The sequence below is a fragment of the Abramis brama genome (genome assembly GCF_963993115.1).
Source record: "Abramis brama genome assembly, chromosome: 17".
NCBI lineage: Eukaryota > Metazoa > Chordata > Actinopteri > Cypriniformes > Leuciscidae > Abramis > Abramis brama.
This window is the reverse complement of record NC_139979.1, coordinates 23256595-23274682: the sequence shown is the minus strand read 5'-3', so window position 1 is coordinate 23274682 and position 18088 is coordinate 23256595. Positions and strand designations below refer to the sequence as shown.

At 37.7% G+C, this 18088-nt stretch overlaps 1 protein-coding gene across 2 annotated transcripts in view; it reads right to left on the bottom strand.

Moving 5' to 3' along the window:
- osbpl3b (oxysterol binding protein-like 3b) overlaps positions 1-18088 on the bottom strand; it is an 82166-nt gene that overhangs the window by 50680 nt on the left and 13398 nt on the right. Inside the window, exons 1-2 of one of the 2 annotated variants that reach the window (XM_084087996.1) lie at positions 4488-4512; positions 4154-4378 (exon numbers count right to left, since the gene is read on the bottom strand). In XM_084087996.1, the coding sequence (XP_083944122.1) occupies positions 4154-4249 (96 nt within the window). In that variant the 5' untranslated portion in view covers positions 4250-4378; positions 4488-4512. Of the gene's footprint in view, positions 1-4153; positions 4379-4487; positions 4513-18088 lie in introns of those variants that run through there. The other variant, XM_084087995.1, reaches the window with a different exon arrangement.

Below are 18088 nucleotides of genomic sequence, written 5' to 3'. Positions count from 1 at the left end.
TCCATTCTCCCTCTTCAGCAAACTCTGTCTCTTCCTCAAGGCAAGAGCTGCACTGCCCAAACACACTCTCAGCAATTCACTACATCAAGGACAACTTTCAAAGAGACATCTCTATAGCCAAGGACAAAACCCAAACATGCATTAAGAACCACAGAGTGAGACTAATGAAACCAAATGCTCTTACACAACATTTCAAATCAAAGAGCAAACACAACCTTCAAGGGAGTTATGACAGTGGAACAGCCCAGCTGATCAACCAACCCTTGTTAAAAAGAGCACTTAAGCATACTTTTAAAAAGAGTAATCATTACAGAAATAATATTTTAAATATATAAATAATATATGCTTTAGAGTGCTTTTTGACCCAGTTAAGTAGGACTTGAGTACATTTTTATATACGCAAGTAGTTAGTTATTTTGTCTTTGAAATGGTTGTCTACTGCAGAATGTAATTTAAATAATATCGAATCACACTATAGTTTATATCGAATAACACTACAAAATGATAATCAAGTACTTTACATGTGCTTTAGTATGTCAACATATCAAAATAAGTGTACTTCTTTAAAGCATTACAAAAGATTATTAGAACATCATGAATGTACTTTAAAAAAAAACATTTAATTTGACATTACAAAGTGCACTTTTTAAATGTGCACTTAAGTGACATGCTCATGCGCATACTCATGCTCTTAGTCATGAACGTGTACTCTCTTTAAAGTGCCCCTATTATGCTTTTTCGAATATTATCCTTCATGCAGTATGTAATATAGCTGTCTGTGAATGTAAACGTTCTGCCAGGTTGTAAAGTCGAAAGTGCACGATAAATAAGTTATTGTCTACCAAAAGAAAGAACTGATTCTGAACCACTTAAACGAGTTGTCAGGAATTCCTGCATAATGTAACACGGTAACACATTTGCATAATGCCAGCCTATGGTCTTCATTGGCTGCCTGCAAACAAGTCTACGTTGTTCTGCCCTCAAACACTGTGGGCCCTATCATACACCAGGCGTGACGCAAGCGTTTTTTGCTAGTTTCAGCCTGACGCAGTTATCATTTTCTCGTCTTGCACCACGTAGTTTAAATAGCAAATGCATTTACGCCCATCTGTTCACCTATGGGCATGCTGGCCTGAAAACGAGGTGTGTTAAGGCGCATTGTTGGCGCGTTGCTATTTTGAGGCAACTGAAATAGACTGCGTCATTGACCAACAAAAAAGCTTGATGGTGTTTTTAGCCCCCAATGGCTCCTTCCAGGCAGCTAACGCTAACCTCAACCTTAAACCTACCCATCCCCTCGCTGCCTGGAGAGCGCCGTTGGGGGCTAAAAACACCAAACACCAACAAAAACCTGGTCTAAAATCAATGGCGCAGTATTTTTTTTTTTTTGGTGGATTCAGAATTGTGCACTTGCGCTGTGCGCTTTAAACCATGCGCTTAGATCGTAAAAATAGGGCCCTGTAGCTAGTTTGTGTTATGTACATGTCAAGAAGTCACTGTTTTCTGTGACTCAAATGCATCTCAAATCTCAGAGAGGTCTAAATGGGATTTACAAAACGCTTATCAATTAAAGATGGGACAGTACCCACTTTATTTGGACCAACTTGCTCCTCAGAATCACAACCTATAAGTATGATTAATTATTGATGTATATATTTTGTACCCGGGTGTTCAAAATACATCGATTTGTGTTTAATATTGAGTAGGTCTCCAGCTAAGTGGCCTTTTATTTCATAAATATAATATTATCTGCAAGATAATTAATTTACTTTTAAGATTTAATGTACACTACAAGTGCACATTCAATACAAAAGCGCACTTCTTTTCCACAAGGGAAAATTGTCAGTTGTGACACAAAGTATACAGTAAGTATGCACAAAGTAAACTATACAGCACTCTCAGATAGTATTTATTTGCACGGTAGTTCTGTAAATGAGGGCAATTCTCTGATAAAGTGGGCACCAGATCACCTGCTGGGATTTCAACCCTCTTTGCTGTAGTTTAAACTCACAATTCCATGATGTTGGTATTGAGAGTAAAGTCTACCACCCAAACAGTTAAACATATCTTTGCTTAGAATGAGTAATGAGCTTTATAATGCTACCAAATGATGAGATTAGAGATTACAGCCTCATAATCAGGTCAGCGTGTTCATCTGAGGAGAAGGACACCCATCCGCCCTCCGGAGCTCAGAGCATATGAACGCACACACATGCAGGTGTACATATGCACACAGATATATTAAGTCTATACACAATATAAATAAATCTCCATGATCAAAGTGTGATTGAAGACACGTAATGGTGTCCAAAGGTCTGAGAGCACTTTTGAACCCTGCTGTATTTATCCTTCATTTCCACAGAAGATGATTAGTTTGCCACTAATTCCTTCGCATAAAAGCCTCAGGAAGTATTTCGGGATTTTTTTGTGTTTTGGAAAGAAATGGGGAAAAAAAGAAAGCAAAGGGCTGCTGAGTTGTTATTCATCTGGCACTCAAGGCTCATTTCATAGATCGGTGATATTCATATTTCCCACACAGTCATCTGACTGAGAGAAGAGGGATTAATACTGTGTTTCAGAACAGTGGGTAATGAGACAGACGAAGATAAAGCGGAAAGGAATAGCTGAGAAATTTTTGAACAAAGTCCAAAAACATTTTGTCCAGTACACTGGTTTCTGCTTTCATCTGTCATGCCCGTCAAGTTTTCCTTTGCTTTCAGAAAATTACAAAAAAGAACTCATTTTGAGCAATGTAAAATATTTATACGGTTTTTAAATCAAGAACATTTATCAAGTGATGCATGTCATCCTAAAAATTATAAACAGAAAATCAGGCATTTATAACAAACCACAGCTGATCTACTGTACAATAGAGTCTCATATCTGCTATATTGAAACTTAAGATAATGGGCCCTATCATGCACCCAGCGCAATTGACTTTGTACAACGACGCATGTATCATTCCAATTTTGCACCCGACGCACAGCGGACTTTTCCCTTGACAGACGCTGAGTAATGTAGCTACTTCAGAACAACCCATTTTAGATTTGCGCCGATATCCGCCCACAAAGTTACTTGCGTTTCAGATCGTTAAAATAGGGCTCAATGTTTGTGTAGTTGATGCATGTTTGCATGGAATTTTTATTTATTGACATTTTAGGTTGAAATTTAAATTATTATATAAATACTTTCATATAAATGTGTAAGGGTTAGTATATTTCAATCATGACAACCCTCAGTTTTAGCATGTTAATGGTTATGACAATGTTAATTTATTAATCTTGATGTTCTAGATCTGATATGCATGCTTCTTCTGCTTTTATTTCTGCTTCTATTGCAGAGAAAGTACAGAGACTTGCTCCTGTCAATATACATGCACAGATATTCAGAAGATGTCCAAAGATACGTGCATCAAATTTCCCATATAGCAGATTTATACAGGTGGTGCTGGGGGAGGTGGAAGTTATCAGTGAAACTGATAGCATGCTGATGGACCAGCTTACAGAAAACTCTGAACCAGTCTATTTAAATGTTGAGCAAGCAAGTTGATTGGCTGCAGATATAGCTGAGACCAATCAGCTGAACAACTTGTGCCATATAGTTGCTAGCAGATTACATGCCAAGGTGGAATCAGTTACTTCTCAGTTTACTTTTGAAGATTTATTCTATATTTTTTCCTAAAGAACATAGTATGCAGGCTTTCATGCTTTTTTTACTATGAAATAATGAGAAAAAATCATCTAAAAAGAATTTTAGATTATGTATTTCATATCACACCACAGGATGTCAATTTCCCAAAAGTATTTCAGGCCAACTACCTATTTGCAGAATCAGCAGGACAAATATTAAACCTAGAAAATCAACAGTGAGAGTCTTAATTTACATCATACACACTAATACAAAAGAGCTCTGTCTTCTTCATCCTCAGTTCATTTGATAGTGCTAGTTAGACTTTTTTTTTGCGTTTTATCATCCATCAGGTAAAAATCATTCTCTGATAGCTTAGAAAAGTAATAGAACACCTCTCCTCACTAAGCCACATGATTTGAGGTTTCTTATCCATCCAAAAGTGCAGGATGAGTTGCATAGTACATACCAAAGTGATACTTCCATAAATGTAACTCATTAACTGTCAAATCATGCACAAACTCACCTGTCTGCTGTCATGTTTGGAGGAGGAACTGCTATTGCTATGAGATGGAGAGGAGATCTTCTGGGACATGGTGGAACTTTTCTCCTCTGAACTCATCTCCTGCTCTCAGTGAAAAGGAGAACGTAAAAAGAAGAGGAGGAGCTGGAAGAAAGGAAAAAAGGGAGGGAGAACCGATAGCTCAGCAGTTGTGGGTCTCCATTTGCTTGTTCTTCCAAAGCTTTGAGCCTGTGGGCAGATGAAGAGAGAAAGAAAGGGTCGATCAGAAGATGTATGTGAAAGGCAACCTCAACACGATGTCTGGCTTTCATCTGTATAGGTAATGAACAGCACTCACCCACCACAGGATATCAAATAGCAGAATTATCTGAAAGCATAAAGGCTTGGTCAGCGTAATACACAATCTGAGGGTTGTGTTGAGGAAAGATGCCAGCGTGAATCACTGGACATACTATAGATGTCATCCACAGACTATCTCCTACTCACTCAGCTTTTTTGAATTATGATTACAGAGTTATGAAATAAAGTGTGGGAGCTACACTGAACACACACTGACTCTGTGAATCTGTGCTTCATTTATAGCAGAAACAGACGTCAGTGATCGCTGCTCTGTTGTAACCGTCCTTCCTTCCCTGTCTCATCTCGTCCATGCTGCTCTGTCTTCCTCTCAGTGTGGTTCTCACATAAATGGAGAACAAAATGCAAATGTCCACTTGCTTTGTGTCTGGGTTTGTTTGAAGTCATGTGTCACGACAACACCATATGCATACTCATGTTACATCACCTGTGCCTAGTGTCAAATAAGAGCGGAGGTTACAGGGTGTGGTGTATTAGTCAAACACACATACCCACACTGACACGCACACGCACACGCACACGCGCGCACACACACACACACACACACACATATTACATCACAAATTCACAAAACTGTCACATTAAGTTTAAATACACCTATGGGTTATATTTAATATAAATTTGACATTATGTAAGCTATTATGAAGTATTATCCTCACATAAAGAATAATGTTTTAACTTTAAGCCTATTTAATGTTAGAAAATGTTATAAAAAATATTTTTGTGCTTGTTTATTTGATTATTCACAAACCTACAGACCGATATACACCAAGGCTGATATGTTAGCTGATACTTGTTATTTTGTAAATTGTCAAAAATAAGTGTCGGAAGCATACTTCTATTCTGACAGCGCCGGATCGCTTATTTTGACAGCGCATGAGAATGCAGGTAATGTAGCACCTGAGCTGAGACACAATGTAGTTTTACAACAGCCACAATGTTAGAGAAGACCGAACCTAACAAGAAATGGATCTTCCTGTGGTCAGATTGCTCTGTATAGAGCAGAAAGATGAAGCCACACAAGTGACTTTTTAGACCCGGCTTGCCTTACCACCTTTTCCTACCGCTCCCTGTGTGTGTTTTTCCTGACCAGCTTAAATTAGCAGTATAAGGCAGGCCAACTCCAGACTAACTCCAGAGACCAGCCAGCCACCAACAACACCCAACACGGACATTATTCCTGAGCCCACCGCAGGGATCGAGAGAGCGCTTGAAATTACCCGAGCCATATCTCGCCCTGGAGCCTGAGCCCAACAGTATGTCTGACCAGGTGCGTGAGCCGGCAACATCGTCAGTACCTGTAGGTGTCATCGTGGAGTTCGAGGGAATGGAATGGAGCCCCGCCCATACTACCATTGCTGAGGGTAAGCTTGTCAAGGTTTCTGTGTTATTGTTTGAGGAAGAGGGTTTTCCCCCTGAGTCTCTTGTCCTCGCTGGTCCCAGCCAGCTCCAAGTCTCCTGCATCTCTGCTGGCCCTGCCCAGCTCCAAGTCTCCTTCGTTGAGGATAATACAACCCAGCCTATCTCTGCAGCCTCCTCTACCCAAGCCAGCCAGTCCTTCGGCCCGCCTCTCCTTCCTCCTTCCTCGGCATCTCCTCTCTTTACTCCACTCTGCTGCGCGGATCTGCCTCGGGTCTTATGGTCAACAGCTCCGCCAGCCTCCTCCACCTCGAGCTGCCGAGCCCGTCATTCCACCTCGGCCAAACAGCTCCACCTTGGACTATCATCCTCATGGCTCCACCGGGCTCCCTCGTCCGTCCAGTCGTTCCTCTGCCTGCACCAAAGACTTTTGGGCCTTTGGCTTTGCCTCATCCCTTCACCCCTTCGGCTCCTCCTGCCATCATCACCGCCCTGGTTGCTTCTTCTGTCATCTCCTCCCGGGCTTCTCCTTCGTCCTGGGTTGTCACGTCTGCCAGTTCTGCATCCTCCTCCTAACCCCGGTATATGATTAGAATTTATTAGTAATAGAATAGCAAGCTCTATAAAATGTTCTCACATATAGGGCTTACTGTCGGCATTCAGTAAATACGCATCTATATTATATTATATACTGTATATGTTTATCCATTAATTGTTTATGGTATGTGTGCAAGGCATGTGCATTTTATATTGGTTGAGATTAATGTTTTCTTTTTCAGTAGATTTCTAGTATGTATTTTGATGACATTTTGAAAAGCATATTCTCTCTCTCTCTCTCACTTTTTTCATTATGAGCAGCGGCACAGGTCACAATGTGGGACACAGGAATGCAGCAAGGTTAATTAGATTAGTTCTGCACTCCACAATCAGGCACCCCTTCATTTCCATCAGCCTGTGGAAGTCATTAGAAACACACATACTTACTTGCAAATCTCTCTCTCACACACTCTCTCTCTCTCTCTCTCTTTCAGCCATTTACTCCTTCTTTTAGTAAAATTATACTTTCTCTTCTCTTGGAGCAGGATACAACAGGAAATTGTGTAAATGAGTATGTCGACTCTTAAGCTAATAATCATCATCATGTGTCTGTTGCACATCAATAATTTAAGGTTTAATCACTTCCTGTGAGAATGGAGAAATCTGCGTTTTTTAATGCAGCAGAGTGGTGACGTGTTTTTTTAACTGACAAGCTATGACTTGGATGACTGAAAATCTTCAGACTAGATGCTGAGAGAGTGATCTGCATTAACCACATCCAGTCATAAAGACATCTATCTTGTATCCAAAGTGGACAGCCGAGACGGGTTACCATTTCCACTTGATATTAACATGCATTCAAAAGGGTCCCCTGTGATACTCGTGAATTTCATCAATGGCATTTTTGTCAATGTGTCACTACTGTACATGTTGAAAAATAGTCTGTAACCACAAAATAATGCTGTTGAACTTAATTTGCTTGAATTTCTTTTTCACCACAAATGTTGAAATTAAATGTCATTGTCATTTCAGTTGAATACCTGTATTCAGTAATCATATATACACCTGCAGTTACACAGATGGAGTGTGTTAAGCACCTCACTGTGCTAATAGAAATTACTATTAGCACAGTGAGGTGCTTAACACACTCCACTTTTACTGGGTGCTGGTGCAACCTTTAAAACACTAAGAAAGAATTGTTGTCTATTTGTTTCTAGATGCAACTTCAGGTTAAGTAACAGCTGGATATTCTCATTCAACTTTCTCCTTTTTATTGGAGTTTGTGTGTTTCTTTTTATCTCAGATAATTTGATTGTTTGAATTGACTGCAACTTCCTAAACCTCTTACTGAGCAATCAAGGATACAAATACGGCTAATTACGGTCTCAGCATGTGCTCACTTTAAGTAGCTATGGCGACTGGTTTGTTCCGGTAAACAGACTCCTGGTTGTGAGTAAACGGCACTCTCCACCGCCGCCTGTCTCACCTCACCCCACGCCACTTCAGAAGCCAACAGAGAGCAGCTGCCTCTGTGTGCCGCCCCTATAATTTATTCATTCACTTTCCACTGTTCACACTCAACACACACAAATACTATACATGCGGTCATAAACGTAGACGCACACACATAAGTAGCTGACATGAAATACTTGTGGGAATTTATATTCTGCATTGTAATATGATATACTCCACCTAAAACAATTTAAACTGCATTTTTCTAATTCTTTAATCATTATGCATGCAGCTTTAATAACCTAATTTTATTTGGCATATTTGCACTTAAATGTTTTTAACTTTTTTAAAGACAAAAGGTTGATTGAAATAGATAAAAAGAATTACAGTTTAGTTTTTTTCTTTAAAATTCATATTTCAATACAAGTAGCCCATCATTATCATGACGATTGCCGAATTTATATAAATGGACTGTGGCCCTCCAGGAACTGAGTTTGACACCCCGATTTAGATGGTTTAATTACACATTTAGGGTGTGTTTAAAATGTAGTTTGGTCTTTTGGTTAGGACCAAAAAATAAAATGATACATTTAGTCCTGGTTCACTTAGCGTTCAAAAACCCTACTTTTATGACGTATATTTTTCGATGGTATTTTTACCAGCTGAGAACTCATGAAGAGCTTATGACGTGTAAAGGAGACAAAAAATTACCATAAATTCCTCCATTGCGCACACAAACAAAGATCTTCTGCAAGGAGACGGCAGCTCCGATGCCTGTACCAAACTGTAATGGGCAACGTAGCTAACATAGCTAACATAGCTATGATGAGAAAAATCAGGTATGCTTGATTATTCTGTCCTTTTTAGGGTCACATCTTGTGACATCACGTCCTGTTTTTGGATCATTTAGATGTCTTTGGTCCATGTTGCGTTCATATTTCAGTCGAACCACACCAGAGTTCCGTTTTAATCGAACCAAACCTGCCAAGAGTGAACACACCCTTAATCCGAGCTCAGACTACAAGAGTTTTTAAATCTTAACCGATTGTGAAATCTGGTCACACATGCACATAAGGAGAATCTTGACAGATTTGCGTCAGCCCGATGCGTCTGCGAGCAGATCGGGAGTTGAAAAATTTGATCTGTAAACGCCTCACATTACCACATAATCTTGGCTGACCATCAGAACCGACCGATGCTCTGGACGCGATTTTTTCTCAGAATGTCGGAGGGGTAAATCAGTCATAAATTGACCTGAAACTCCTGTAGTTTGAGCCTGGCTTATAAGAGACGTCCAATCAAGCTCAACTGAACATGAAACTAGCCTATTTTTACAGCTCAGACAAATTGCACAACATTAAACATCTTTTATATTAGAATATAATATTCATCTTAGCTTGACTTGACTTTGGTCAATGATTGACAGCGCTGATTGAAGTCCGTTCCGATATTTTCACTTACACACAACATTTGAAATGCACCGCACAAACCCAAACAAGTATTTGCACAAACGTTGGCATCGTTTTGCCTGGAAAAGAGGACATTTCTGTGAACACTAGTGAACAATAAATTAAGAGACAGCTAAATCCTACACTGGGATTGAGGCTAATTAGTACTCATTTTTGCAAAACTTCAAAAACATATCTATGCATTTCATGGGAGTTGCTAGCTCAACTTTTAATTCCTTCACAAGTTATGCTTACAAGGCAGTTTATTAATTATTTATAGTCAATTATTTTCATGTGGTTCCTTGCACATTACCTGAAAACACTTTTACCATAGTGCATGATTTGTAAACAAATACATTTTGACATTTACATGCAAGCCAGCTCCATATGTATAGCTTTTGTAGTAAACTTGCTCAGAAGCTCACCTGTTACAGCATTGCACTTGCAATGAGGAGCACTCGGATATGAGTCCTGTGTGACACAAGTCACAATAAAAGAGCTCACAGACTTGTAGAAGCAAGATAAAATGCCATGGTTGCTTTAGCAAATGGGTTTTTATCTCACATTTGCTTTTGATAACACTATCAGTTAGGTTTAGGTTAGGGTTTAGTGTAGATAAGTTATTTTCAAACGTGATAGAGAATAATGCTTTTAGTGCCATTGATTCAACAGACATTTTTTTGCGAACAGTCGCAATACATACAACAGCCAGCGTAACAAAACACTGCCAGATTCACATTCATCTGTTCCGGAACATGCTTTTAGTGCCACTCACTGTACATTTCATTTTAAAAGTGTTGCGATATGGGCAAGATGCAACATAATATCATTTTTCAGAAATGTCGCCACAAGCACGTTTTTCTAACGAGCCTGGGATGTAAAATCTACATGCTGATAAAAAAAAAATCCATGGACATGCATTAACTAACCTTATTCACAAGCAGGAATATGCAAACATACATGTGCACAGAAGTCAAGTCAAGTCATCTTCATTTATATAGCGCTTTTAACAATGTAGATTGTTCCAAAGCGGCTTTACATTGACAGAAGCATAAACCATGCAAACACACACACAATAACCATCTTACAAAGACCATCAGAAGTGCAAACACATGCACACGGCATGTAAATCTAGCTTTACGAAGCAGGCCATTTATCTAAAGAAAATCTCTGGGCACTGAGTCACGTTTTACTGTCATGCGTACAGTTGAATACAGTGCATGCTATTTTCTAATATGCCAACACAGTTGTAAAAATAGACGTTGGATATCAATTAGATATGAGCGATTTATGTTTTTCACATTCTTTCTTAGGAATTTGATGCTTAAATCCTGACTGATCCTTAAATAGCACTTTTTTGAGTTTATATGTTCATAAGATCCTTTTTCAGTTGCAGCTTGCCGTCTGTAATCAAGGAGCTCGAGCACTTAACTTGAGCTTCAAAGAAACAGTCCAGCAAAAAATAAATATTCTGGCATCATTTACTCCCCCTCATGTCATTTCAAACCCATTTAACTTTGTTCCATGGAACACAAAAAGAGACATTTTAAATAACTTCTATATGCATTTGAAGTGAATGAAGATTGAAGCTTACAAAAGTACATAATGGAATCATAAAACAGACTCGTGTACTATCACATAAAATGTGACTCGTAGACTATTACATGCCTGCTGAAGGAACAGAAGTTGACTGGTCAGCAAGTTCAGATCAGCTCAAATTATTCAGACCGGTTTTGTGTTCCCGATCAAGCCATTAATTGAAGAGATCTGACTGAGTGACCTGAGTGTGGCACGGTGCAAGAGTGACTGTCAAGATTTTCAGTAAATAACAAATTTCTGTCTTCTCCTGAAAAAACATTGAAAAAACTTTTATGTTAATGATAATTCGGCGCTATATCCTCTAATATTTTTATCTAGAGCCAAACGCGCTTCATTCAAGCCCTTTCCATTCCGTGCGCATTTCCTTCTTTACACAGCTAAAGCATGGTGTTTTGCATATGTAATTTGATTGGTGGTTGATGGAGAAACATTTACAATAAATGTCTTATAATACTATCGACATTTATTGTAAATTATCATTCAGGAAATAAAATAGAAACTGTATATGTGTGATCTTGATCAAGTATCAATACAGGCTGACAATATACAGGCAAAACAATATAAAAGAATATATGATTACATAGGAAAATTGGATACATGATTGTATATCTCAAGTGATTATTAAGGGGAATGGGATTGGGATGGACTGTACAGAAAAGAGGTACATTTGTCTGTTTCAAAGTGAATTTAGAGTGAAACTCTTATCTTGATGATTGGTCTTTGTTATCATGGTAACCAGAGGCCTGTTCTGTTCTGGGTGTTAGTTGCGGTTTGGGTATACTTTCCAGACACCTAGTTTGTTTCTTGGGTTAGGCGTCTGGTTGATCAGTTATGGAATATAAAAGATAATTGTGTCTGATCAGTCTCAAGTCACTACTCATTGCTTATTTAACCACCATAGTACAATGCATCATTATAGAAAGTAACTAGTCACGACTGTTTCCCTAAAACGTAACTTTGTCGCACATCTGTCATTCGAACCATGCGTTAGTGAAGATAATGAAGATAATGGACTCATAATGTCTACCAATCTGTTCTAGATCGAATTAATGTCAGATTACTGCTGTAAAATAACGAACATGGCATCTGAAGACTACTTTGCTATTTTTGTTCTTTGTTGTTTTGCTTTATTTCCAGATGTTTCATTCAATTGCAAGTTCTCTCTTACATCATTCCGGGGTTCCCCGGTGCATAGTGCTTTAATTCTCTTGACAAACTGAAAGACGTAGAATAGAATTTGCATATATTTGGAATGAAATCTATAGAATGTATGTTGCTTGTTTATTTTGCTCAACAGCATGATGTAAGTCTTACTAATAATGCTTCTAACCACAGATCGAGAGCTCTAGTTCCAACCACAAAACTTTGCAATGCTGTTTGCAAATGTTCGTTGGGACCATGGTTTCGAGAAACACCCGAAGTTCGTTGAACTATGCTGGTAACGATGGAACTTGTGACCATAGTTCGTTAACAATGCTTTTGGGAAACACACCCCTGATTGGCGATATGTGAATCTCTGGTCGTTACGTCACAGAAGAGACAGACTGGGGAAATGGGACACATCACAGCACTCCAACCCACAGGCAACCGGTCTGAATGAAAGATTCATTAATGCTGTGGGCAATCCAAGACCCTCTCACACTACATCAATTATAGACAGAAATAACAGAGAAATACTGCACACAGACTCTTTTTAGTACTATTTATGACATTCATTATTTATTAAGGAAGCAGGCGAAAGGGAAACAGACCAATAGACTATCTTAACAGAATCACAAGAACAACAAACTCTGCCTTTGTATTATACACAAATTCAACATAACAGCTTGGATTTGTTAGTTTGGATGCACAGTACTGGTGATCTTAGTAACTATGTATCTATCTGTGTGAACTTCCCAGTTCCTATCTCATCCTCTATTAAAATTATATTTTCAAATTATTCAGTATATATTTATATATATATATACAGTAGCCATTGACTTTCATTGGAGAAAACATTCTATGGAAGTCGATGGCTACCGTCAACTGTCTTATTACCAACATTCTTCAAAATATCTTCTTTTGTGTTCAACAGAAGAAAGAAATTTATACAGGTTTGGAACAACTTAAAAATGAGTAAATGATTTTTTGTGTGAACTATCCCTTAAAGTTATTTATACTAACGCTTAAATCCAATCAAGCATTTGATCAAAACAATATAGACATTCATGATATTACAAAAGATTTCTATTGCAAATAAATGCTTTCTATTTTATAAACTTTCTATTCATCAAATAATCCTGAAAAAAAAAAAAAGTCTCTTCTCGGTTTATTACTCAGGGATAATATTTGCTTAAAATTAATCTTTTCCATCACAGGAATACATTACATTTAATTAAATCAAATGACATTATACATTACAATATATTAAAATAGAAAAAAGTTATTTTAAATTGTAATACTACATTTGAATAACTGTAAATGTGTACTGTATGAATGTACTTATGTATATATATATAGAGTACATATTTTTATATTTACTTAATATTTATATTATTAATATTATAATTATTATTATTAAGCTAATGTAATGAAAGTACAGTTATAAATATAGATTATACTAAATTTTTTTTTTTTAAATTGTACCCAGACATGATTTTTTTTATTACTGTATTACAATACTGTATTTTTTTTAATACTTTATATATATATATATATATATATATATATATATATATATATATATATATATATATATATATATATATATATATATATATATATATATATATTGGCATTACAAGAACTTTTTTTTTTTTTTACAATTATAAGGGTTGTGCAGAATGTACAAAATTATGCCATAATGCAAAAATCTTAATGGTCTTATGCAGACCATATTATAAAGACCATACTAATTAGGTAATTAGGTAATTAGGATTATGCACAGATGCAGAACAGCAGGACACAGTGAAAAGCACCTCCATGGGTCGAGACCCTGTACTTGTAACCCCAGCATCCGCAAAGATGAGGGAGTGACGTAATATGGGCTAGGTGAGATAGGATGACTGGCAGCTCTCTCCGTGTCTGTGGCCCTGTAATTTAATCTCTCTGTCACAGGGTGCAGCGTATTGTATGTTTCTTTTGAAAGTGAGCATGGCACAGACAATGCCAGAAATAACTACCACACAAAGCTTTGACAGAAAACCGAATGACAGTGGCGGTACAGGCAGGGCGCCAGTGGATGGATGAGGTGCTATAATGTTTCAGAAAATAAGAGGGTGATAAAGGGGTCTCAGTAAATGTAAGATGCCCACTCTCTCTCACACACAAAGAAATATACCTTAAAAGATCGCTCTAGTTTGTTATTTTAAAGGTATATAATTAAACCACAGAACACTTAATTACTGTAAATTTAAGAGGCGGATTTAGTCATGGACAGAGGCATAAATGCACTAGAGCGATCGGCAGATTATCATTAACCCTCAGCCTTTATCATAAGCAAGCGGGATAATCAGGAGGATTTTACAGCAGGCTGGAGTAATTGGCAGTATTACAGGAGCGATCGAGCTTGGTTAACAAGGTTTACATCTTACAGCGGTAACGAGATGGTGGTTTAACAGACTGGAGTACATTTGAGGGGTTTATGACCAGCAGAGCTTGTTAGGTGAATGGTTACGGTAAGGGGTTTCTCACAACTTCTGCTTGCACAACGTGCTGGCAAACATATCAAGGAGGCACTTCACTCTTGAGGGAGGGACCTATGGGGATAGAGACATGTTAGAGCTTGATTTATGACACAGGCCTGTATTTCCCACAGGAAAAGCTGGTTTAATGAAAGAAATTTAGCTGCATTAATACAACCTCTATGACAACCGGTGCTCTTTGGAGACCTGGATTAATTACATTTTAGGTTGATTAAATGTACTAGTGTGAGAGTATAGCAAAGATTTGGTTGCTTTATTTTTTAAGTTCAAAACAACTCAAAAAGTGTTTGAAATATTTATAATTTAACTTCTATAAGTTCTGAAGGTTCATCACTTAAAATAAAAAATTATTTTATGTAAATAATAAATAACAAAGATGCTCTATTGGGTTGAGATCTGGTGACTGTGGGGGCCATTTTAGTACAGTGAACTCATTGTCATGTTCAAGAAACCAATTTGAAATGATTTGAGCTTTGTGACATGGTGCATTATCCTGCTGGAAGTAGCCATCAGAGGATGGGTACATGGTGGTCATAAAGGGATGGACATGGTCAGAAACAATGCTCAGGTAGGCCGTGGCATTTAAACGATGCCCAATTGGCACTAAGGGGCCTAAAGTGTGCCAAGAAAACATCCCCCACACCATTACACCACCACCACCAGCCTGCACAGTGGTAACAAGGCATGATGGATCCATGTTCTCATTCTGTTTACGCCAAATTCTGACTCTACCATCTGAATGTCTCAACAGAAATCGAGACTCATCAGACCAGGCAACATTTTTCCAGTCTTCAACTGTCCAATTTTGGTGAGCTCGTGCAAATTGTAGCCTCTTTTTCCTATTTGTAGTGGAGATGAGTGGTACCCGGTGGGGTCTTCTGCTGTTTTAGCCCATCCACCTCAAGGTTGTGCGTGTTGTGGCTTCACAAATGCTTTGCTGCATACCTCGGTTGTAACGAGTGGTTATTTCAGTCAAAGTTGCTCTTCTATCAGCTTGAATCAGTCGGCCCATTCTCCTCTAGCATCAACAAGGCATTTTCGCTCACAGGACTGCCGCATACTGGATGTTTTTCCCTTTTCACACCATTCTTTGTAAACCCTAGAAATGGTTGTGCGTGAAAATCCCAGTAACTGAGCAGATTGTGAAATACTCAGACCGGCCCGTCTGGCACCAACAACCATGCCACGCTCAAAATTGCTTAAATCACCTTTCTTTCCCATTCTGACATTCAGTTTGGAGTTCAGGAGATTGTCTTGACCAGGACCACACCCCTAAATGCATTGAAGCAACTGCCATGTGATTGGTTGATTAGATAATTGCATTAATGAGAAATTGAACAGGTGTTCCTAATAATCCTTTAGGTGAGTGTATGTACAATAACAATTTTAGTTGACTAAATCAATTTCAGTAGTAACGTTACATTGGATTTAATTTGTCTTTTAATGAGATCTACTAATATAGTATAGGCTATATTGTTAGTGTTGAGATTTTTCACGTGAGCAAGTGTATAGATCCTTCTGAACCATAATGGTCTGGTGGTTAGAACTTTTGCCAAGCGTGTCAGAGGTTATGGGTTCTAATCCGCACTCGTATAGTGTTTTTTTTTTTCTCATCAAAACCGAATGTTCAAAAAGTGGTGGGGACAATATCGACCCTGAGAAAAAAAAAGTTTTTGAAAAACCTTTATATTATTTCTGAGAAAAAGAAAATTGAATTTAGAATTTAGAAAAAAAGGTAACAATGTTAGAAAAACATATTTATTTACACCTTGAATACATTTGAGTGCACACATCCTAATTTTGATCAAAAATGAGATACAAAGGAAAATATATCTAAATGCTTTTGCGTTCTCTTGAAAAATTATATGTGAAGCAGAATGACGATTCAACAAAGGAACTTTAATAAACATAAAGTGACTAAGATAACGTTAACGTGGAACACTGAACAGAAGAAACAGAGGGCTTTTATACAGGATGGCAATCACAAAGACAGTGTGCACTAATTTGGAACCATGGAATCAAACTACAAACTAGAACTCAGGCAAAACAGTGACAACGACTATGTTCAGAATGTCAGCAAAAATCTAAGGCTAAGGGAAAGAAAGGGGAAAATGGCCAAGCTAATAAAAATGACATATTGCAATGTTTCCTCCACAAATGTTTTCCCATAAACCATGTATAAATACCGTTTTTGTGCTGATATTTTGAAAGCATTATAACAAACGTTCCATCAACATTACTGGAAGAACATTTGTTCATAACTTTGAGAGAATCTTTTCAGTTCGTTAGCCAAAGTTCTGAAAACGTTCCTTGTTAGCTGGGAATGAAATTGGTTCATTGAAATGATTATGTTCAAAAAGAATAAAATAGAAACATTCATTGATATAAAAATGATAATAAAAGGCTTACATCTAATGTATAGTCTAATAACTGATTAGTTATTCATACGACAACATGTAGTTAAAGAGTTTTAGATATTTGTTATAAGAAATAAGAAATAGCAATTGAATAGTTAATAGAAAAATAGAAAAAAATTTGTTAGCCCCAGTTTTTTTTAAACAAAAATCCTTAAAAAGCCATGAAGACAAATCTATACAACTCATTGTCTTTTAATGTGTTTCCAATAGATTAAGTTAGAAAATCCCTACTTACTCTTCATTGAGAAAGCCCTGCCCAAAGAGGCTTATGCACACTGTGCCACCTCTGCTTAGCAGCCCTGAGTCAAGCCCGTGGGCAAAGCCTCAATCTATTCAGCTGGTGGGCTTGAATTATGCAGCAGATCCTGAAGACACTCAAAAACAAAGCGCCGCATGGCAAATGCATTGCTCTCTGATTTGCGATGAATTGCTGGGGATGAGACACCGATAGCGCTTTATTGATACTTATGTGAAGCCTGAGGTCTTAGAGGCATGAATGACTCATAGTGTTGTGCAAGAAACACGGGAGCTTCAGGTTTGGAAGTGTTTTATAGGTGTGATGTTTATCTCTGTCGTAACAGCGTTCCTCACACCAACAGAGGGTGAAATCTTACTGTTGTCACAACTGTACTCGAGAACTACTTGTGGAACACAAATATATTGTGTAATTTAAAAACAATTTTGCTCTGAAAATGAAAGTCAATTGGGACCAATATTTTTTTGGACCCCATTGACTTTCATTACATGGATAAAGACTTTTTTTTTTTTTTGTGTTCTGCAGAAGAAGAAAAAAAGTAATGTAGTTTTGGAACGACATGAGGATGAGTAAATTATGCCAATTTATATTTTTGGGTAAAATATTCTTTTATTTTTTACTTTCAAAGCATTTAGGGTGGAAATTCATCAAAATGTTGCACAATTTTCTGCACGGTACTATGAGGACAAAATGTCCCCTGTCCCACCCAAAGTACTTATATAGTTACAATTACCCAAAACACACACCCCTAGAAGATGCTGGGATTTTTCAAAAAATAACAAGAACAATGACATTCTCATGACTTTTCTTGCTTCTTCAGGACAGATAAA